Genomic DNA, 23,396 nt, shown 5'->3' on the forward strand with positions numbered 1-23,396 from the left:
CCTCATCGCCTCTCCACCAGGACGCCCGGGAGTGCTGCCGCAAGAGCGGAGCGAGCTGCGGTCTCGGAGCCCTCCCTGCGCAGCTGCGGGCTGGCCCCGCCACAGCCACCCAGGCTCCTACCCGGTGGGTGCGTCGCCCCACGGGGGTGCGGGACGGGGCCCTGCCGGCGCGCAGGGTGACTCCGGGGCCTCGGGGTGGAGGGCGGTGCCGGGCTGGGCAGGGGTCGGCAGACGCGTGGGTAGCGCTGTGGGACCCGGGAACCCCGCGCAGGCGTAGCTGCTGGCGTGAGGCTTTCGCGGTGGGCTCACAGAGGCCCCACGGTTGCCTTGGGTGGGGCCCTTCGGGACTCTGCGCCCAAGTGCAGCCCCGAGGGGCTCACGCGCGCGCGCCCGCGCTCGGCCCAAGATGGCGCCCCTCCCCCCGCCCGTGCGCGCCCTCGCAGCTCGGGGCGCGGCCCCGCGGCCCGCGCGCTCCTGGGCGGGGGATGTTGTGATGGAGAAGCCGCCGCGGAGCCCAAGCCCCGCAGCCTGAGCCACCTCCGCCACCTCGGCCTGGGGCCTCCCCGCGCAGGTAGGAGCTGCCCCGGCCCGAGCCCAGCCTCGGAGGCCGGATCCCGACCCCCAGCGGCCCGCGGACTGTGCAGCCCCTTACCCGTGGGGGCCCGGGTACCCCCGGCCAGGCCCCATCTCCGCCGGCAGTCCTCGCACCGCGAGCATTCCCACCATCTCCTGTTCCCCCACCTCCATTGTAGGCTCCACCTCGGTCCTCAGCACGGTCATTCCGGACCTTTACCTCCTGCCCCTCCGGGATGAACAGGGGGCAAGTATTGGAGACGCGAAGAGAGGGGCAGTGGGGGTGGGGGTGGGGGATGGGCGGTGAAGGGCTGGGTAGGGGACGTGGAGTGAGGTAGGCAGAGGCCGCATGTTTTCCTGCAGGGTCCCAGGCCTGGAATCTGTCAAGCCGCATTCTGTCGCGCTCAGCGACCGAAAAGTGTGCTCTGGGGCCGGCTGTGTCCCCAGCTCTGCCAGGAGGCCTAGCACTCACGGAAGCATTCATTAGGAGCAGTTTTACCATCGCCAATTCAGAGGTGTTCCGAACCTATTTTGAATCAGCCTGTGCATTTCTTGCATTCTAGACCTTCCAGCATAGCCCCAATTTACACCACTCATTAAAGACAAAACCTTGTCTACACTTACTGTCTTCATTTCCTCACTTCCCATTCATTCTTAAAACCGGTTCACTCTGTTTTCTGTCTCTCATACGCACTGAAACTGCTCAAGCCAAGGTCACCTGAGACCTCTATGTGGCCAAGTCCAATGCACACTTTACTGTTATCCCCTTTACCTTTTCATAGTATTCAGTGGTGTGTGTCAACTCTCCTTGAAGCATTTTCCTGGTTTCTCTCCTGGCATTGTCTGCTCCTTCTCAATCTTATTTGATACCTCTTTCCTCTTCCTTTAGATGTCAGTGAAGCTCATGGTTCTGTCCTGCGCTATCTTCTTTCATTCTGCACTTTCTCCTGGGTATTTTATTCACTCCCAAGGCTTCAAATTTCATCTGTCTATTTATCTATATCTATCTATATTTCTGTATCTCTCTCTATCTATCTCTATATCTATGTATGTATAGATATAGATAGAGATAGAGATACAGAGATATAGATAAGTATAGATATAGGTATAGATAGATAGAGATAGATATAGAGATATAGATAGATATAGATATAGATATCTGGCCCAGACCAGATTCAATATCCAACTGCCCTCACGACATTCTCTTGGAAGTCCAGCAGGAATCCAAACCTATAGATCCCAAGCTGAATTATCTTGCCTATGTTCCCTCTCTAGCCTTCTTCCAAATCTGTTCTTTTAACTCTCAGAAATGGCTACTTTCTGATCAGTTACCTAAACTGTAATCCTGGGCAACTTTCTAGATTAACCTCTACTCCGTCACCGTCTACATTTAATGTCACCGAGTCCTGTCACATCCTGGTACCTAAATATTTTTCAAATGCATTCATTTTACTCCATCCCCACTGCCACCAAACTTAATCTAGGCCGCAATCATTTTTTTCCCCTTGACTGGTCTAATAGCATATCCTCTTGCCTACCTCCCTATAACTACTCTCAACACAGTATGATCCTTTAAAAAATGCATCTATTTGTTCATTTATTCATTCAACAAATATGCTTTGAGCACCTAGTATATACTAAATACTGTGTTAGGCACTAACACAGTATTATATATAATGTGTTCATATAATTACGAACAGAAAATTTGTTCCTTATCCCCTTGGATTTGACAATCTGTGGGGGGATTAAATAAGAATAAAATTACAAATTGTAGTAAATACCATGAAGAAAATGTGGATGGTGCCCTGGGAACACAAAAGAGCACAAGCTAAACTGGTCTGGCGGGTAGGGAGAGAGAATCCAGGAAGGCTTCTCTGAGAACGTGACATTTGAACTGAGGTAAAATATGAGTAGAAGGTAGTTAGGCTGAGAAAGTAGGGGAAGGAGGTTCCAGGCAGAAGGGAAATCACATGCAAACACCATGTGGAAAGAGAGCATATTATCCTTGAGGAATCAAAGAAGGCCGATGAGGCTGGAGAGCAGAATGCCAGAGCTGGAGAGATAGGCAGGGATAACTGAGCAGGACAACTGAGGCCATGTTACAAATTTGGTCTTAAGGTCTTTGTTCTTGGTGTGGATTGTTGATGGTAGTGGATATGGAGAATAGATCAAATCTAGAAATGTTTCTCAGAGAGGAAATTGTCAGTACCTGGGGATGGATTAAGTATAGGGAGTCAGGGAGAAGGTAGTGTCAAGGATGGTACCCTTCCCTATGGTTTGCACTACAGAACAGTTAGTCATATCATTCCACGATCCAGGACCTGGAAAGAGGACCACTTAGGGGTGAGTGAGAGAAACATGAGCGTGCGTGTTTGAGAGGCCTTTCAGACATCCAAGTGGAGATGTTGAATAAAAAGTTGATATGCATGTGTGGAGCGCAGATGAAATGGACGTGTAAATTTGGAAGTCAGTATATAGATGGTAACTGAAGCTATGGGCATGAATGAATACCTATATTGCATAGTGGGTGAGAAAGACATAAGACAAAAAGGGCATAAGAGCAAGCCGTGAGAAACTCTAGCTGGTAGAGGAAGATGAGCCAGCAAAGAAATCTAAGAAGCCGCCATACAGTAACTAGAGTGTAGGAAGGAAACTGGGCGATGTAGCGGGTGGAAGCCATGGGTGAAAGTTGGATGAGTGGCCCCTAGTGTCAAATGCCAAGAGCACAACCAAGATGAGGACTTCAAGTGTCTGTTGGATTAAATGACAGAGGGGTCATGTTGACTGTCGTAGGAGCTGTTACTGAGTTGTGTTGAGAGTGGAAGCAGGATTGGAAAGGATTCAGGAGAGAGAGAGCGAAGTGATAAAACGACTCCAGTAAGTAAGACAACTCTTTCAAGAAGTTTACCTGTACAGGGACAGATGACAAGAGAGCAGTAAGTGGCGGTTGAGGAGGGTCAGGTCAAGAAGGATTCTATATTTAAGCTGGGTGCTCGCTTCGGCAGCGCATATACTAAAATATATTTAAGCTGGAAGATAGTGGATCCCATTGAGAAGGATAGGTTGATTATGTAGAAAAGAAAATGGATAAACAGTGGTGTAAAATTCTTGGAAAGGCATAAAAGAAAGGATCCAAATGATAGGTGAAGCAATTGGTTTTAGGAATAAGCAGAAAAACAGGACAGATGCTAAAGTCAGTAAGTTTGCATGTTTGAAGACATTCCCCCACTGATGGCTTCTATTTCCTCTGTAAATTAGGAGTGAGACGATATCCTCTGAGAGGGAGAGGTGGTGCAGGGGGTGGTCTAAGGACCATTGTGTTCTTGTCTCAGCTTAAAAGTCCCTTTCTCAGAAACGTCTTTAGTGATGTCTAAGCTGAGTAAGCCTCAGACTCCTGTAGTGCCCTGTTCTTCCCCCATTACAATACTCAATCATTCATTCAACAAATGGGGAGTGCTTATAGATGCCAAGTATTACCGTGTTTCCCCGAAAGTAAGGCCTCGCTGGACAATCAGCTCTAATGCGTCATTTGGAGCAAAAATTAATATAAGACTGGTTTTATATTATAGTAAAATAAGACTGGTCTTATATAATGTAATGTAATACAATATAATATAATACAATACAATACAATACAATACAATATAATATAATACCGGGTCTTATATTAATTTTTGCTTCAAAAAATGCATTAGAGCTGATTGTCCAGCTAGATCTTATTTTCGGGGAAACAGGGTATTCTAGATACTGGCATTACATTGTATTGTAACAAGTTGTTCAATGGCCGTTTCGCCACTAGACTGTGAGCTCCATTGGGAAGGAACCATTTCTTCGTTATTCATCACTCTCCCCCATGCCATGCACAGTGCCTGGCATAGAGTAAGCTGTCAGGTTAGAAGACCCTTGATATTGAACAGGACTCACCCTTCAATCCCCCCTCCCTGTTGTCTGATGGCTTCTTCAGGCATCATGGCCACTCTTAGTTTCTGTTCTGAATTCCCTGCCCAGCTCCCTGCCTTGAGCCAGAATCTTTTCGAATCTATCCATCTTTGAGAGGCTCCAGGTATGGATAACCCCAGTGAGAGGGGAGAGGTTGGGTTGTGTTCCTTCTGGAAGATATTGGGTAGCTCAAAAAGTAAGGTGATGGTAACTACACTGCCTTGGGCTAGGTGCTCAGGCCTTAGTACTTATTTACAACAGACCTTCCCCATTGCTCCCCCAGTACTTTCTGCCCTGATGATCAGAGATGGACAAGGCTGCCCTGAAGTCAGTCTGGCTCTTCACTGTCCCAAACTCACAGTGCTTGTGCTTTTCCCAAATCACACCTCCAAGTGCTAAGGAGGTTGGTCCCATCCTGACCTCTGTGAAACCTGGCTCCGTACATGACTTCTTTGGAGAAGGGCTCATTCTGAGCTTGCCAGAGTCATGGGCTCTTCCACCTCCTGAAAATCATGGTGAACAGTGTCAGGGCCAGGATATCAGTTGATGCTAACTCCGTCCCCCTCCTTTTCCCTAGTTCTAAGCCTGCACCTGTCCGCGACCCCTGGCCTTCCCTATTTCCTTCTCAGGGACTTGTCATCATTCTCCAGCACCCTCCCTAACACTCCCATTACCCATCCCCAGCTCATGGGACCACACAAGCCTGTCTAAGTGTCTCTTCCCAACGAGTTCCGAACTTCCTACTTCCTGTCACCCCATGTCTGTCCCCTCCATCCCTTCCTTCCTTCCACATTGAGGGCCTACTCTGTGGCAAATGCACAGTGCACTTTTCTTGCTAGTGGGAATCTGAAGTTGAGCAAGATATGGTCTCAGATGTTCTGATAGAATGCAGTCCTGGGTATCGTGAGACACAAAGGAGGGAATGGTCATCTGAGGTTGGGGAGGGAGGGCTGAACAGGGAAGACTTACTGCTTAGGAGCTGTGACCACTGAACCAAGTTTTGAAACATGAAACAGAGGTTCTCACAAGAGGAGACAGGATTACAAGCTGAAGGTAACCAAAGAGCCAGGGCTGCAAGAGTGTGACGTTCTAGAATCTACCGTGCTTCGTGTGGCTGGAGGGTAAGGTGTGAAGGAGGCAGGGAGGAGGAGGAGGACTGAGAGTCATCGGGATTGGCTCAAAGGGGCTCTTGGAGTCCTGCTAATGAGTGCAGATGTTATCCTAAAGGCAGTGAGCCATCTAATTTTTCGAACTGGGGAATTACACAATCTGGTTTCCATTTTTGGAAGATTACTGTGACTCTGGCTAGAGGCAGAGCCGTTTGTTTTTTTCAGTTGTCAGTGACCACAAATTTTCTCATTGTCCATGTGGAGCCACACTGAGCAGACCAGCAGTTATACATGAGGCAAACACAGACAGGTGCTTTTTTTCTTTTATTTTACAGATGTGTGCATAGCATTGTGCTAGGGTCTGAGGAGCTGGAAGAGACAGAAAGGTGAGCTATGGCTTCTGCCTCAGAAGCATGCACTGAACCTGAGAGATGGTAGAGCCTTGCTCGGCAGCCTAAAACACCTCACTGCAACCTGTGCTTGGTGCTGAGCGCTAGACTGAGATGGCAGAGAGAACTGAAGCAAAGGGTCAGGGAATGAAAGAACTTGTTAGGGGGGAACAGGGAGACAGTGTTCTCAGATGAGAAATTGAAGAGAAAGAACTATACAGTGGAAATCAGAAAGGTGTACTTTTGGGGGGCAATGAACAGAGTTGTGTGTTGGGGGGAAGGGTCAAGTAGGAAGAGAGAACTATGAGTGACGGTATCAGGGTTAGTATGGTAGGGCTCTCTAGAGGATCAAGACGAGAGGGGAAGTGGTTGGTCAGGGAGCATAAACTGTGAGGTGGGGGCAGTAAGGGTCAGGGCACAAGTACTTTATAGTGGGGGTCAGGAAAGGACAGTAGTCCAGTAGTTGAAGGTCAAGGAGAGTGGGAAGGATGGAATGGGGCCTTGAGTGTGGGATCACTGGGATGATGGCGCTAGAAGGATAGGTAGGTGGAGAAGGTGATCGGCAAAGGGCTTGTGAGGAGGGAAGAGGGGACTGGAGGGGACAAGTGGGTTGGCTGTCACTGGAACAGGAGACCCCCCCACCTGAAGGATAGGTGGAGTTTGGTTGGGGCACCATGAGCAATGGTTGAGACACAGTAACATGACCAAAGTGTGTTTTCTGATACTGGCAGAGGGGATGCGAAAATGGGGCCTGGAGGAGATGGGAGGACACATTTATACATTAATTGCACAAATATTTATTGAGTTCTTCTTCTGTGCCAGGACTGTGTTAAGCGCTAGGCATACTACATGGGAAAAAAAGGAAATCCTCACCACCACAGCACTGAAATTATAGTCATGAGGAGACAATGACGATGATGATTGTGGCTTGTCAGGTGGTGCTAGGTGCTAGGGACGATTGGGGGATTGCTGAGATGGAGAATTATGTCCTGTAGTTTTCCAAGGGTATTTGGGAAGGTCTCACTGAAAAGGTGACATTTGGGCAAAGACCTAAGGGCTGGAGGGTCCAGGTCAAAGTCTCATGTAGTGACCCAGGCATGGGACATTATAGGGGCTGGCAGAGGGACTGGTGCCCAAGGTGTGATACTTTATAGAAACAGTCACCAAAATGTAGCTTCAATTGGCCAAGGGAGCCATGGATTGGAGCTGAAGGCCCTTTCTTTGTGACCTGCCTTCCCAGGACCATTCCAGGGTTGGTCTGCAGCTCTTTCTCTCCTGTCCTCACAGTCCCTACTAGGGGGTGAGCTTGGGGGCTGGTTGAGCCCAGTGATTTATGATGATAGGAACACAGCCTGGGGGGCTCACAGGAGGAAGGGGGCAGTCAGTGTCCAGAATCCAGAACACATGAGCCAGTCCCATGCCAGCTGTGTTCCTGGCACAATAAGCCCCAGCCAGCTGAGCTGGGGGTGGAGAGGCACAGAGAGCCATTGTGTGGAGTCTGCTGTTGGGAGTGAGGGCAAAGCAGGGGCTGGCCGTGCTATCCCAGGAAGCTCAGGGCTGGGGATTTGGGGATGGGATGGCTTTCGTGCCTGGGCCTGGCCTGTGATAGGGGTAGTGGGGATGGGGGAGAAGAGTTAAACTCAGTCACGCTTGTGGGGAACAACTCATGGGACACGGAGCAGTGTGTGCTGGCCTGCTGAGTGTAAAGGAGATGAGCAGGTGCAGGGTACAGCCCTGGGTCAGAGGCAGGGGTGCTGCTATCCTGAGCTAGAGGCTCAACATGGTCTCTTCTCCCCCTCCCCCACAGAATCTGCCAAGGCCATGTCTGTTCCATCATCACTGAGCCAGTCGGCCATTAATGCCAACAGCCACGGAGGCCCCGCCCTGAGCCTACCCCTACCCCTGCACGCTGCTCACAACCAGCTGCTCAACGCCAAGCTGCAGGCCACAGCTGTGGGACCCAAGGACCTGCGCAGCGCCATGGGGGAGGGTGGTGGGCCTGAGCCGGGCCCTGCCAATGCCAAGTGGCTAAAGGAGGGCCAGAACCAGCTCCGGCGGGCCGCCACAGCCCACCGTGATCAGAACCGCAATGTGACCTTGACCTTGGCAGAGGAGGCCAGCCAGGAGCCTGAAACGGCACCCCTGGGCCCCAAAGGCCTGATGCACCTGTATTCTGAGCTGGAGCTCTCCACCCACAATGCGGCCAACCGAGGGCTCCAAGGACCCGGCCTGATCATCAGCTCCCAAGATCAGGGGGCAGATGACGGAGAGGAGAAGGCAGCAGGAGAGGCCGAGGAGGATGATGAGGAAGAAGATGAGGAAGAGGAGGAGGACTTGTCTTCTCCTCCAGGGCTGCCTGAGCCTCTGGAGAGTGCGGAGGTGCCCCCCGGACCTCAGGCCCTTGCAGACGGCCCCCGGGAGCACAGCAAGAGTGCCAGCCTCCTGTTTGGCATGCGGAACAGTGCAGCCAGTGATGAGGACTCAAGCTGGGCTACCTTATCCCAGGGCAGCCCCTCCTATGGCTCCCCGGAGGACACAGGTACCTGTGGAGCTTGATACGGGGAATGTGGGAGGGCAAGAGGGCAGACGGCAGAGGGCAGGTCTCTCCTTAGAGTAGCCTGGGGGTGAGTCACAAAGCCCATGTCCTTGGTCCTCAGCAGGTCACGCCCAGGTTTTCCTGAAGGAAACCTTTCCTATCTCCAGATAGTGCTTGAACAAGTTGATCAGTCCATCTGTCCTGCATACCCTGATGGACAATGGACTAGGTCCATTAATGCGGCGCTTACCAGGTACTGGCCCCGTGCTCAGCACTATCATATTTAATCCTGACAATGCTGAGAGGTAGATACTATTATTATGTCCATATTACAGATGACAAGAAAAAGAGGCCTGGAGAGGTTTAGTAGCCTTCCCAAAATCACAGACAGTCTGAGACCGCAGTAGAACTGAGATAAACCGGGCCTGAATCCAGACCTGAGCTCTGGGCCCGTGTTAGCCTGCCCCTGATGCTCACAGCACGATGAACAGGCTGCCCTTGGGCCGGATTTTAACGGGCCTGGTTTTAACAGGTCAGGTTTGGAGGGAGCAGAATCACCTCCCCACAGAGGTCTATTTGGAAAGACTTGAGGGTATTGTGTGTAGGACACGCTCTGGGCACTGTAAGGACCCTGTTTTGTATTTTTTGTATCAGGAATAGATTATTGACTGAAAGTTAGGAAGCAAAGGAATAATAAACATATGCTTCTTTGGGGGGAAGAAAAGAATAGATATTCGGACTCCAAGGATTGATCATGAAATATGTCCCATTTAAATGAGTCTCCACATTTGCTAATGTCACATAGAGATAGATGCAGACAGAGCTGAGAGCACAGGGCAGAGATAATGGGCTGTAGCCACAATCTGGGAGTTTGATGGATAGAAGTAAAGATTAAGAAAGACTCCCCTGCACCAGGCAGCAGGCACCATACCCAGACCCCAAACTGTGGAAACTCAGCAGGGAGCATGCGCTTCAGATGCGCCACGAGCAGCACACCATCCCTGTTCAGAACTCTTTTTATGGACATTTTCAAACATATACAAAAATAGATAGAATAGAATAATGAGTCTGATTTACCCATGACCCGGTTTCCACAATTATCAACACCTGGCTAATCTTGCTACATCTGTATACCACCTACTCCTGGGCCCCAGCCCAGCTTATTTTGAAGCAAATATTTTAATCCATAAATGTTTATCCATGCATTTCTAAGAGAAAATACTCTTTTTAAAAATTCACAGTACCATTATCATATCTACAACAATTTAACAATAATTCCTTAATGTACAGTCAATGTTTACCTTTTCCCAGTTGTCTAATAAATGTCCTCCCCCACCTTTTAAAAAAGTTTTATGGTTTGAATCAACATCCAAATAGGTCCAGTCCTTTTGATGGTTGATATGTTATATACGTTATCCCTCCATCTCTCTCTTTATTTTTGCTTGCAGTTTTTTGTTTTTTAATTGAAGCTACCACGGTGTTTGTTCTGGGTTTTCCATGGAAGGTCAGGATTGCAGACTCTCTCCCTGTGGTGCTAACATGTGCCTCTCTCCCTGGATTTCCTTTAAATTGGTAGTGAGTTCCAGAGTCTTGATCAGATTCAGATTTGAGAGTTTTTTGTGTTTTGCTTTTACAAGAGCTCTTAATAGGTGATGTTGAGTACTTGTATCAAAGGCGAAGTCTGACTGCCTCTCTTTTTTGTGATGTTAGTGGCCTTCGATGGTCATTGCTTGGACCCCCTTTAAAGAGAATAGCTGCTTCTCCAGTCTAGCTGGTTATTTACAGGGTTAGGTGCGGGGAGCCAGTTTTTGTAACTTTTCACGGGAAACTGAAAACTGGATATTTATGTGAAATATCCCAATTTGTAAATGTTAGCAATCAATTCTGTTTTTTAAAAAGTACCATGCAGGCCACACAAAATCGACGGAGGCTTACACCAGTCTGCAGATGGCTAATTTGCAGCCTCAGCCCTAAGGGGTGTATGAGTCAGAGGCCAAATAATGGAGGGCCTGGTTGCTTAGAGACTCCTGGGATGGCTACTGTGGTGGCTATATCTATGAACCTTCTGGGAGTAAGAGGACAGAAGGGAATGCCAGGCAGGGCCAGCCCCCTTAGCAAGGGTGTTGGCATGGTAAGAGGATGGTCAAGGTTTGAACTCTGGTGACGGCTGTGAAATGGAGGGTAGTGGTGTGGGGCCAGCCTAGGTGTGCTTGTGTTGCTACAACCATAAAGGCCCCAGAGGAAGTCTGGACTCCTTTAGTAATGGGCTATAGAATTGAGCAAAAATTATTTTCTCCTTCCCACCTTAGGATTTCCACAAAGTTGTTGATTGAATTCATAAATGCATGCATGCATGAATGAATGAATGAATGAATGAATAATGAATGAACTTTACTACCTGTCTTCGGTTCATACTCTGTGCCAGGCCTTGTCCTAAATGCTGGAAATGCATACTACAGGGGACAGATGTCCCTGCCCTCATGGCACTCCTAATCTAGTGGGGAGACAGAAGTCAACAGGCAATTAGAATCAGCATGAAGCATTCTGGGATGGGGGGGTGTAGGAGGGACACCCAACCCTGCCTTTGTGCATGGTGGGAGACAGAGGGGGTGGGTCAAATTTGAGAAGTGACTTTTACACTGATGCCTGAAGGAGGGGTTGGTGACCGTAGGTGAAGATTGAGGGGAGGGAGGCTGGGCTCCAAGAGGATGAGGGGCTTGTCCCACGCAGGGAGGGCGGGTAGTGGCTGGCGGCTGGCGTGGACAAAGATAAGGTTGAGACGCAGATGGGTAGGAGCTCCTGACAGCACACAAACCCTGTAGGGGGAATTTGGGTTCTATCCTGAGGGCAAGGAGAAAATAATTAAGAGTATTAAACTGGAGAGTAACTTCCTTAGTTAAGCATTTCAGAACAATCATTTGGACTATAACGTGCAAGTCTGTGTGTGTGCACACCAGACTGGAGGAGACTAGACTAGAGGGAGACCACTGTGAGGCTGTTACAATGATCCAGGTAGGAAAATACTAGTAGTTTGGGCTATGGTAGTGGAGAGAAGGAGAGAGCATGATGGGAGTCCCTGACTCCTGAGCAAGTGACGACACCTGGCTTAGCCACGAAAGCATGCATGGATGAATGAGTGAAGGAATGATACCTGAATCTTTGAATTTGTGTGTGGGTGCCTGAGTGAATCGATGCAGGAATGAAGGTGTATGTTCCTGAAGAAATGCATGCATGTGGAAGCAAAGGCCTGGGTGGGGCTGTGTTTAGAGGAGACGTGCCAAGCTCCAGAAGGGCCTCCCAGATGGTCAGGGTAGGAGAGCGGCCCCTCCAGGACAGATCGGAAGGAAGAAGCTCTTTGAAGCAGGAAGGTACAGGCTGACAGGGATGGCAGATGGATGGGTGTGTGTGACTCAGTGAGAAGATGGTGAATTGGTCCCTAGATTTGAGAGGTGCGTGACCTTCATGAAGAAGGATAGGGCTGTCCTGGGTGCTGGTGTTCTTGGAAGATGTGGCAGTAGAGCCTGGGAGGCAATAGAAGGTCTCTGGGGAAGAGAAGGCATTCTAATTCCCTAGGGCCTGAGATGAGGGGAGAAGAGGTGGTAATGGCTGCCTAGAAGGCTGGATGGGCAGGAAGAGCCCCTCGTCAGTGGGCCCACCTCATTTGGAAGGTGAGGGTGGTGAGTCACCTGCCCAAATAACTCTCACCTCAGGTGTTCAGCCGCCTTGGTGTAACCACGCCCACTCCCAGCCCCTCTGTGCTTGGTTGCTCAGCAGCCTGGGTCTGGGGACTGCCTGTCCCTCAGTGCTGCCTCTCGGACCAGTCAGGATTCCTGGTTTCCCTGGTAACGGGAAGCACGTCAGCAGTCTGGGCGCTCCCAGCCGGTCCTGGTGCTGCGGTTGCCGAGGAGACGCTGCAGCCTTTCTGGGCCCTGGCAGGTGAGGGGGGTTGGTGCTGGGAGACCCAAGCTCTGCCTCAAGCTTGCTGGGGCCCATGCTCTCAAGGCCCACTCTCAGGCTTAGACTGCTGGGCAGGTTCCTGGGAGAGGAGGCATCCCTGGGAGCCTCGAAACCACACCCTGTTTGTGCTGAGAGCTCCAGGTTTTGTAGGGCCCCAGGTGGCTGGGGTATTCCCCAGGGGCTCACCCTCCTGTTGTCTCTAAGATTGGGCTTGACTGTGACACTGAGGTGACCCCTGTGGGGTGAGGTAGAGATTCGGGTTTGGGGGAGGGGAGCCAGGACTAGAAAGAAGTGATGTGAGTAGGAAGGGCTGGGGTCTCATGAGCTGTTACCCCCTCCTTACCCCAAGGAGGTCCCCTCCTGTGGTGGTCCTAGCCCCTTCCTGGTGAGCTCCAGGCGGGGGAGGATCTTGCCTGGCAGGCGCTCTGCCCTGGTGAGCAGGGGGCGGGATGAGCTTTTCTCTGCAGCCCAGCACCAGGCTGTGAGCCCAGCTGGCTGGACTGGAGGGGCTGTGAGGAGGGAGGGTAGAGGCAGGAGGGGCTGGGAACGAGCGCCATGTTCTCCCAGGACTTTTTCCTGGCCATCATCCTGCACGACAGCAGCCCAGGTGAGGGGTAGCACGGGGCTGGGCATGACATGGAGCGGGGCTGGCAGGGAGAGCAGAGGCGGAGGAGGCATGAGCTGGGCTGCAGGGCTGGAGTGGTGTGGTCGGCCAGGGGAGGAGGGATGTATGTCACAGGTTCGAGGTACGCATGCATGTGCACGAAATGTTTGCCTGCATCTGTGTGGCAAGGGTCAGGGTGTGAGCATCTGAGGTATCTCACACACGTGGCAGAGGTTGACATCTGTTGTGTGTCTGAGTGTGCATTCACTGTGGTACCTACCCATGTGTTGGGGGTCATTGTGGGTGTGGTCTCTGAACATGTGTGTGGCAGGGGCTGGTATATGTAGCTGTGTGTGTGCACACCTCTGTGTGAGGTGTCTGCATTACTGTATGGCTGGAGTTGGTGTGTGTGTTTGCCAGTTTTCTGTGTGTACATACCCTTGTGTTTGTGGTGGCCGCACAGATGTGTAGTAGGGCTTGTATGTGCTGTGTGTCTGTGTGTACATGTGTGTGCAGGAGCTGGTAAGTATGTGCACCTGAGATACGGATAGGTATGATAAGAGGTCAATGGGGGTCACCCAACCTCCGTTCTCTCTGCCTTCCTTCTTCCCTCTATGTGGCCACATTAGCTGGGAGCAGGTCTCAGGAGGAGACCATTTCCATGTCTCTGCTGGTGGCCCCCCATGTTGTGACTTCATACTGTGGGCTCTGGGAGAAAGCAAGAACCATGTTGTGATGGAGCCCTTCCCCCACCCCTTCCTGTCCACCATGGGGTCTCAGGGTGGGGACTGGGCATAAGCACTAGCTGTCTGCTTGCTGGGTGGGCCAGACCCTCACCCAGCCCCCAACCTGGCAGATTCTTTCTGGAACCGCGACGCCTTCGAGACGGATTCCGACCTGCCGGCTGGATGGATGAGAGTTCAGGACACCTCAGGGACCTACTACTGGCACATCCCAACGGGGACCACGCAGTGGGAGCCCCCGGCCCGCGCCTCCCCGTCACAGGGGGGCAGTCCCCGAGAGGAACCCCAGGTGAGGCTCATGGGCCTGTTGTGTTTTAACTGGGGAGCAGGGGTGGTGCTGCCGGAGCAAGCTGAGTAGCCCATTCATCATTCCTGTCCCTCTTCGCAGCTCACCTGGACAGGCTTTGTCCATGGAGAAGGCTTTGAGGATGGAGAATTTTGGAAGGTGAGTCGGGGGGTGGACCTGCTGCACAGTGGGCGAGCTGCAGAAGAGGTATGAGTTTGGTCCTGATTCCTCTCTCCCCTTCTCAAGGATGAACCCAGTGAGGAGGCCCCGATGGATCTGGGACTGAAGGGCCCTGAGGAGGGGACATTGCCCTTCCCAGCTCAGAGCCTCAGGTGAGTGGGAAGGCACACTGCCGGGGGGGCGGGGGGGACCATTTGGTAGGGGCCTCGGGACAGCTCCATGTTTGGGGGCCTGTACCAAGTGTTACCTTCTGCCTCTAGCCCAGAGCCATTGCCCCAAGAGGAGGAGAAGCTGCCCCAAAGGAATGCCAACCCAGGGATCAAGGTTTGTTCAAGACTCCCATGCACATTCCCTGGGCTGGGTCCCCTCTGTGTGCAGGAGAGCCCCTCGTGTCATGTTCTGGGAGGGCATCTCTGGTCTCAGTACAGCTCCCCAGATCCTGAGTTAGAAGCTCTACCAGGTCCTTTAGTTTTTAACTCAACCAGCTCAGTGGCCGGACAGAGCCCTTCCAGGCCTGGCTCAGATACTTCCTTCTGTTAGCAGGAGTCTCTTCTGAAACCATCACCCCTCCCACCAACTATATCCTGTTTTGGGAGCTTCTCGGTCTTAGCTCAGAACACCCTCCCACCCACCACAATCTGAGTCAGGGAGTAACTCTGGTCTCAGCAAAACCCCTTGTGTCCTGTACTGGGTGCTCCTCCAGTTGTAGCTCAGATCCTCTTCCTCCCAACCCCTCTTCTGTGTCTGGCAGTGTTTCGCTGTGCGCTCCCTAGGCTGGGTGGAGATGACTGAGGAAGAGCTGGCTCCTGGACGCAGCAGTGTGGCTGTCAACAATTGCATCCGTCAGCTCTGCTACCACAAAAACAATCTGCATGACCCCATGTCTGGGGGCTGGGGGGAGGTGAGGGCCTGGGCTCACGGGGAGTGGTATGGTGGAGAAGTAAAGGGAATTATGAGAGGTGGGAGAGCAGAGCTGCCCAGGTGGGGGCTGGGGAAGGGAGGTGTTGTCCCACCTTAAGTGACAGCCTGTGAGGTCGATGTGTGACCCCAGGTCAGGAACTTGGGCGATGGTTGTCTAACCTCTATGGGGACGATAAAAGGAGTAAGAGATGACAGATGTGACCTCTGCTTGAATGCGGGAGCGTGATCTGACACCCAAGCAAGTGTCCCAGAGCTGTGGCTGACTTGCCTGAGCTAGAGGTGGTGGAGCTCAGCCGCCTTCCCTGCTGAGACACCACTGAGTGCCTGCTTCCTGCGCCTGCAGGGAAAGGATTTGCTGCTACAGCTGGAGGATGAGACGCTAAAGCTGGTGGAGCCGCAGAGTCAGGCCCTGCTGCACGCCCAGCCCATCGTCAGCATTCGAGTGTGGGGCGTCGGGAGGGACAGTGGAAGGTGGGCGCAGGGCCTGGGATCTTCGGGTGGGGGCTCATCCAGCAGCCAGAGTGGGGCCCTCCTCCCTAACACTGTTCTTTGCCTCTCTTGTGCTGCCGGACCCAGAGAGAGGTACTATGCCTGTTTACCTCCGTCCTCTTCCCACACCTGGACCCAATGCCTTGAAACACCCAAGTTCTCCTGTTTTGTCCTGCCCCTCCCTGCCCGCTATGCTCAGCCATTGTCCCTCACCTCCCCATGCATGCCTGTCTGCCCTCGAGCCAGAAGGCAGCACCCACAGGACACCATCTGAGGGCAGAAGCCCTGGAGGAGCTGCGATGGACAGGGAGGGTATGGGTGGGGTGGGGACGAGGCTCAGCACCGGATGGCACTGGTAGACACTGAGATGCCCCTCCCCCACAGGGACTTTGCCTACGTAGCTCGAGATAAGCTGACCCAGATGCTCAAGTGCCACGTATTTCGCTGTGAGGCACCCGCCAAGAACATCGCCACCAGCCTGCATGAGATCTGCTCTAAGGCACGGCCCCCTCCACTCCCTGGACTGGCTGTCACCTTCTCTACAAGGGTGTGGGTGGGGTCACTGAGTAGGGGTGGGGGTATCCAGGCTGAGGAAGCCATAACAGACCCTCCCTCGCTCCTTCCCCCTGGCCCTTCCTTCCTCAGATCATGGCTGAACGGCGCAATGCCCGTTGCTTGGTAAATGGACTCTCCCTGGACCACTCTAAACTTGTGGATGTCCCTTTCCAAGGTCAGTGTCACAACCCCACCAGGTCTGGCTCAGCTTTTTTGGCAAAGGTGGGGTAACCCAAAAAGAGACACGAGCTACAGGACAGACATGAAAGAAAAATGGGCACGTGGGAACTAAATTCTTTGGACCAAATAAGTGGAGGGATTTCAGTTAAAGGGAGGCAGCGGGAGGGGCTGGAGGTAGGGCCTTGGATGAGATGTGCTGCGTATGCCCTCGTGGTGGGAACTGAGTGAGCAAGATCTGCCAGCATGATTGATCCTCCTCTGCTTTCCCACAGTGGAATTCCCAGCGCCTAAGAATGAGCTGGTGCAGAAGTTCCAAGTCTATTACCTGGGAAATATGCCTGTTGCTAAACCTGTTGGTATGTGTGTCCTCCTTCATCCAGGGACCACCACCTTGATTCCAAAGCTCTGCCCCCACCCTCTGCCTCCCAGTGTCTCTCTTACCAGATCTTCTTCATGCTTGATGTCACCTTGCCCTTCAGAATGCATCCCACCTCCCGTACCTCTGTCCCAGCTGCACTCCGTGTCCTGCCTATTATAGCAGTTGGCATGCCTTCACTGAGTGTGAACCAGTGAACCAGGCACTTCGGGAGACCCACTCTTGAATCCCATGGAAGAGCTTTGATTGGGTGGGAAGGCAGATCTTAGATGACTGGAGTCACCAGGCAGCAGCTGGGAGCTGGGTTTGGTATTACAACACCAGCTAAGGGCTGTGAGCATCTACAGAGGAAGCAGTGAGCATAATTGTCATGTGGTTTATTGCTTATAAAGTATTTCCTTATATATTAGGTCATTTAATTCTTGATGATCTCATGAGGCTGTGATTATGATGATCCTTATTTTATAGATAAGGAAACTGATGGTAGAGACTGTCAGGTTCACTCATATGTCAGTGCATTCCCAGTACAAAACAAGAATTAATCAAATAATCACAAAAGTAAATGTATAATTACAAATTTAGTCAAACATTGAAAGAAAGAAGTGAGGTGCTATGAAACTGTGTGACAGAAAAACCTCATTTAGTCGAGGGAGTCAGAAAGACTCCCTTGAGAAAGTGACATTTGAACTGAGATCAAAAAATGAAGAGGTGCTAATGTGGTAAAGCAGGATGGAGGGAGAAGTAAGGTAGGGGAAGATCATTGCAGGAGGAGTGAATGGTGTGTGTGAGGATCCGGAGCGGAAGGCACTTTATACTGCAAAAGCATTGAGAGAAGGCCAGTGGTGCCAGATGAGCCTGGGAGCTGGGCAGTGGTCAGACCCTGTGGGACTGACCTCACACGCCATGTTAACAATTTGTTCTTCATCCTAAGAGCAACCAGGAGCTATGGAAGTGTTTGCAGGCGAGCACTTGGAATAATCAGACATGAATTTTGTGAAGCTCACTTTGGCTGTACCATGTAGAAAGGTGTTCCGTGGGTGGAGGTGGTGGAGCTGAGTTAGGATCTTGCAGTAGTGGTAGCCAGTAGGGAGAACAGCCTGGGCTCTGGTGGAGCTGAAGAGGAGTGTGTAGATTCAAGCGCTATTTAGACAATTAAAATCAACAAGCCTTGGTGATTGATTGAATGTGGGGTGAGGGACACAGAGGCACTGGGAATGACTCCCGTCACCCCAGCTTTTGGAGCTGAGTGGAGAGTGGTGCCATTCTCTAAAGGTAGCAGACACTGGAAGAGGTCAGTTTCGGTGTGAAGATTGTGAGTTCAGTTTTAAACACGCAGAGCTTGAGGTGCCTTCGGCAAGCTGAGTGGGAAACTTCGGTATGCAGCTAGAGTCACAGAGGAGAAGTGGGGTGGAGATAATGTAGGCGTCATTTGGTTATAGAGTTTATCAAGGCCCTGAAGGTGGAGAAGACTGACCCCAGAAAGTGGTCAGTCTGCAGTGAGAAGGGAAATGAGGCTAGGCCTAGCTTTGAGGCCCTTTAACATTTAATGCTTGGTGGAGGAGGATGAAACTGCCAAGGGTGGTGAGAGTAGAAGGAGAAAGGCTGGAGAAAAAAAAGAGACTGCTTCAAGAAGTGGTTGGGTGTCATGTCAATATACACGGAGGAATAACTCAACAATGTTTGGTGCATGGATAAACCAACATATGAAACAATGAATGAAATGACATAGCCAGGAGGTATTAGACTTAGGACTCAAACCCTGGTCGTCTATAGTTCTCTCCTCTTCCCTTCAAAACATGCTGACTTTAATGACCAGCGCCTTACATTCAATGAAGGAACCCTTAGAAAGCATGGGGATTGAGCTGGGCTTTGAAGGAAGGCCTGGATTTACGGTGGAGTGGGTATTCCAGTTGGACTCAGTGGCACTGTCACCCACAGACATGAAGCTGGAGGTGAGAATATGCTGAGGGAGCAGGAAAGAGGCTTGGCTGACCCCTACCTCTTTGCTCTCATTACCTCCCCCCTCTCACCCTTAACTTCTAAAGCCTAGTTGCCTCTTCCAGTTATTACCCGTAGTGCTGTATCCATCCTCCACCCTACACACAGGTTCTCATTACACTTAATCATCTGTCTGAAACCCTGGACTGCCCCTCTGCTGCCCGTCAGCTTGGTGAGTCTGCTTGGTGAAAGCCACAGCTTTCATACCAGTAGGCTCCAAGCTCACTTCCTGCTTTACCTTATGCTCTTTTTTTAACCTCCAGGAGTTTAACATTGGCCCCTGCTGAAGCTGCAATATTAATTTGCTAAGCATTCATTGACTCAACAAATGACTACTGACTGCCTGGTTTGTGCCAGGCACTAGTTCATGTTCTTGGTATACATTAATGAACAAAACTGACAAAGATTCTTGCCTTCAAGTATGAGGTATGATCACAAAATACGGTGAATGTTTAAATAAAAAAGATTTATTACAGCAAAAGACACATTGTTATTAATCCCCCTCGAAATACTCCCCATTGCTTGAAACACATTTATCCTCTCATTCTTGCCACTTTGAAGCAGTTCTGGAAGTCCTCTTTCGTGTCTTTAGTTGCACTGTTGTGGCTGCCTCAATGTCCTGAATCGATTCAAAACATTTAGCTTTCTTGGTCATTTTGACTGGGGAAGAGCCAGAAGTTGCACGGTGCCAGATCTGGTGAATAAGGTGGATGAGGACACACCATAGTGTTTTTATTTGACAGAAATTGCTATACTAGAAGTGATGTGTGACACAGAGCCTTTCCATTATGATCACAAAATATGGTTAATGCTGCTGCTGAGTGCCATCAAACAAAAAGGCAGACATTTTCAATATGGAAAGTGGCATATCAAACCTTATTAGTAACAGTGTGTGACAAGTTTCAGCTTGTTCGTTGTAGTCAGTTGGGTGTGAGCTACGGTTGAGAGACGGTGTGTTTTGAAGTGTGCCATAAATCATCCTCCATCATGACAACACTCTGTGTCACACGTCGCTTCTGGTATAAGGCAGTTTCTGTCAGATAAAAACATTACGGTGTGTCCTCATCCATCTTATTCACCAGATCTGGCACCATACGACTCCTGGCTCTTCCCCAAAGTCAAAATGGTTCAGGACATTGAGGCAGCCATGACAGCACAACTAAAGACATTCATGAAAAAGGACTTCCACAACTGCTTCAGAAAGTGGCAAGAACTGTGGGATAAGTGTGTTCGAAGTGAGCGGGGGAGTACTTTGAGAGGTATTAATGGCAATGTATCTTTTGCTGCAATAAATTTTTTTTATTTAAACATTCGCTGTATTGTTTGATCACACCTCATAGCTGACATTCTAGCCAGACTATAAAATAAGTAAATTATATAGTATGTTGGAAGGCAACAATTGATATGAAAAAAAAATGCACAGCAGGATAAGGGGGATTGGGAGTGCAGGGCTAGGGGTCAGGGTGTAGGTTTTAGTCCTGAGTTATTACCAACTCAGGCTTTGTTCTTCTGCTTTCCACACCTCCATGCTGATCCTCCCCACACTCTGAGTCCAGGCTCCACCCCCATCTGCTTCTTAAGCAGTTTGACTTTGATGTCTCATCCACACATGATCTTTGAGACTTCCCATTGACTGGTCTCAATGTCATAACTATCACAGCCTTCTGCAATCTGACGAGGCCCACTCACTCCTGCCTGCATTGTCATCCTTCTGAGGACTCCCAGGTTACTTGGTTATACCAGTTTGGGCACATTGGCACATGTTGCCTCAAGGGTGGCTTGCTTATACATCTGGAAATCCTTCAGTTGATAAGCTCTGTGCTGGGATTGGTGGCACAGAGATGAATTAAACTTGATTTTTGTCTTTGAGATGGCCAGCCCAGTGTGGAAAAGGCTTTCTGGCAGTTATAAGATGTTGTGCTAAGAGTTGTCCCAGCAACACCCTCTCTCCGCCCTGCAGCAGGAAGGCTTCCCAGCTGGGGCCTAGGTGAACCCTGAAGGATGAGAATGTGGAGTTTCAAAGACAGTCAAGGGGGAAAGGGCACTCCCTCCCGACAGAGGCTTTTCCCTCAGTGACAGTCTGTGTCCCTCGAGGGTATCCTCTTACTTTGTATTCCCTACCTGTCCTGAAGGGCATTTGCCAAGATGAGATGTTAATACATGCTGCATAAATCATTTGAAGCTCAGGGAGCAGTAAAATATGAGGCTTGACAGCTCAGGTGAGGCTAATTTTTGGAGGACTTGCGTGCTTGGGAGTCTGGCCTTGATCCAGACAGAGGTAAGATGAGCAAGGCCAATATGAGGGAGAACTTTCAAGGAAGATGTTTGTTCTCTGTCCACAAAGGGTCCATGTGGTCTGCTTCTAATAGGAGCCCAGAGGCACTGAAAGAGGCCAGAGGGCCTGGGAGGGACCATACAGGTGTGTGCTTTTTCATTGGTGGTGTTCACTCTAACCTCCTTGCTGCAAGGGTGAAGACACCTAGATCACACTGCCAGCTCCTAAGTGGTGCAGGGACTGGAACCCAGGCCTCCACCGTGCAACATGCTGTCCTGTGGGTTCTCGGCTGAGTGCATGCAGAACGGGGATGCGTGAGAGGAGGAAGCCATTGTCTCACAAGGGAAAGTTGGTTGACCCTGGGTTCCTTGGCCTTCGAGCACATGATAGAAATTATAGAGTGCAACTAAGAATGTGATAGCCCTCCTAGTTCTGGAAGCCAGCAAAATAGAGAAGAGTCGGGAAAGGCTTGGCTAAGAACCCAGGCGCGGGAAGCAGACTGCCTGTGTTAGGATCCCCGTTCCCCTATGTGACCTAAGGTTTGTTACCTAATTTCTGTAAGCTTCCTCGTCTATCAAATGATGACCAAAGAGTCTGTTGTGAGATTGTTGTAAAGCACTTAATGATTTAACAGTGTGACATAAGAGTAAACATTTCCTCAAATGAGTATTTTAAAGAAAAACAAGGGTGGGTCTTGGGAGAGGCCTGGCCTGAAGGGCGATTTGAAGTCATTGTGTGAAGCAATGGAAGGTCTGACTGTGGCTGAGCACTGAAAGCAGGATGGGGGGAGGTCAGAGCTTCAGGAGGTCAATCCGTTGGAGTCGAGAGGAAGAGGCAGAGTCAACGAAGAAAACTAGGATTCAAGATGAAAGAAACCAGAAAAGTGCCAAGTCGCTGAAGCCAGGGAGGAAACCACTAAGGAAGGGATACCTGCGCAGCCCTGCTGGGGACTGTAGGCTGGTGAAGTGGGGATGGAGCAACAGCTCTGGGCTTGCAAAAGCTAGGGTAGAGCAGGGGTGTCCTCTCTCCACCCCCAGTGGTGCCATATCTGTGTCCATGTCTTCTAGGGGTAGATGTGATAAACGGGGCCCTGGAGTCAGTCCTGTCCTCCAGTAGCCGTGAGCAGTGGACCCCAAGTCATGTCAGTGTGGCCCCTGCCACCCTCACCATCTTGCACCAGCAGGTATAGACCTGGTTGGGAGAAGGCATGTCAGTGCTTTGCCATGGAGGGGGGACGGGGGTGGGGGGAAGAGCTGCCAATAAGATGGATGCGCCCACTAAAACACAGAGTCCAGCTGTGCCTTACTGACTGGGTTCCCTCCCTACAGACAGAGGCGGTGCTGGGGGAGTGTCGGGTGCGCTTCCTGTCCTTCCTGGCAGTGGGCAGAGATGTCCACACGTTTGCATTCATCATGGCTGCCGGCCCAGCCTCCTTCTGCTGCCACATGTTCTGGTGTGAGCCTAATGCAGCCAGCCTCTCAGAAGCTGTGCAGGCTGCGTGCATGGTAAGAGGGTAGGGTGGTGGAGTGGTGACACTGACCCCAGGTGGGGCAGGCTGGAAAGTGACGGCCCCACCTGCCTTTCTGCAGCTCCGCTACCAGAAGTGTCTCGATGCCCGCTCCCAGGCCTCCACCTCCTGCCTCCCGGCACCCCCTGCTGAGTCCGTTGCCCGGCGTGTAGGGTGGACTGTCCGCAGGGGTGTTCAGTCGCTGTGGGGCTCCCTCAAGCCCAAACGCCTAGGGGCCCATACTCCCTGAAGTCCTCAGTCCTCCCTCCACCTGCTTGCGTTGGGCCCCAGGGAACTCAAGGGTATGGGGCAGGGAAGGGCCCTAAAGGCTATTCTTAGGCCTCAGCCTCCCCCTCCCAAACTGCCCCTCCACAGTAGCTGGGTTCCCTGCCTAGGGGCTGGGGAAGGAGACAGCTAATCCTTTCAAGTGACAATACTGGATTGATGACAAGAGGAACAGGAATCAAGGCCAGCCCCAGACTCTCCATCCCCACGTTTCAGGTGGAGCAGGAGGAACTGGTCTAAGCCAGGTCCCATCTTCGTAGGGTCCAGCAGGGGCAGAAGGAGGGGACCAGTCCAGACATGGGTCCCCTCGCCCCTGCTCCATGGCATCTCTGCTGTACTGATATCACTAATAAAGTCTGTCTGCCCTGCTGAGCTGTGTGTCTTCCTGTGCTTGCATGACACCATCACCCCCATTACCCTGATCCCTCAGTTAGGCTCTTGTTCCCAAGGCCTCTTGCCCTGCCTGCCTTGAAAGAAGAAATTGGAATAGCCAC

At 51.1% G+C, this 23,396-nt stretch overlaps 1 protein-coding gene across 8 annotated transcripts; it reads left to right on the plus strand.

Moving 5' to 3' along the window:
- APBB1 (amyloid beta precursor protein binding family B member 1) lies at positions 1–23,396 on the plus strand. Of its 8 annotated transcripts, none has more exons than XM_081064186.1 (15): positions 32–124; positions 5,957–6,007; positions 7,818–8,549; positions 13,964–14,139; positions 14,239–14,295; positions 14,383–14,468; positions 14,577–14,640; positions 15,068–15,217; positions 15,581–15,708; positions 16,111–16,225; positions 16,372–16,456; positions 16,734–16,817; positions 22,178–22,293; positions 22,439–22,615; positions 22,700–23,273. In XM_081064186.1, the coding sequence occupies exons 3-15, from the start codon at positions 7,832–7,834 to the stop codon at positions 22,865–22,867; spliced, it is 2,124 nt and encodes a 707-aa protein (XP_080920312.1). In that variant the 5' UTR covers positions 32–124; positions 5,957–6,007; positions 7,818–7,831; the 3' UTR covers positions 22,868–23,273. The 8 variants fall into 8 exon arrangements, with proteins under 8 accessions (XP_080920314.1, XP_080920312.1, XP_080920315.1 ...); XM_081064189.1 differs by lacking the exon at positions 5,957–6,007 and adding an exon at positions 753–820 and having other exon boundaries at positions 48–124; XM_081064185.1 differs by lacking the exon at positions 32–124 and adding an exon at positions 447–820.

Source organism: Rhinolophus hipposideros, assembly GCF_964194185.1.
Source record: "Rhinolophus hipposideros genome assembly, chromosome: 10".
NCBI classification, from domain to species: Eukaryota; Metazoa; Chordata; class Mammalia; order Chiroptera; family Rhinolophidae; genus Rhinolophus; species Rhinolophus hipposideros.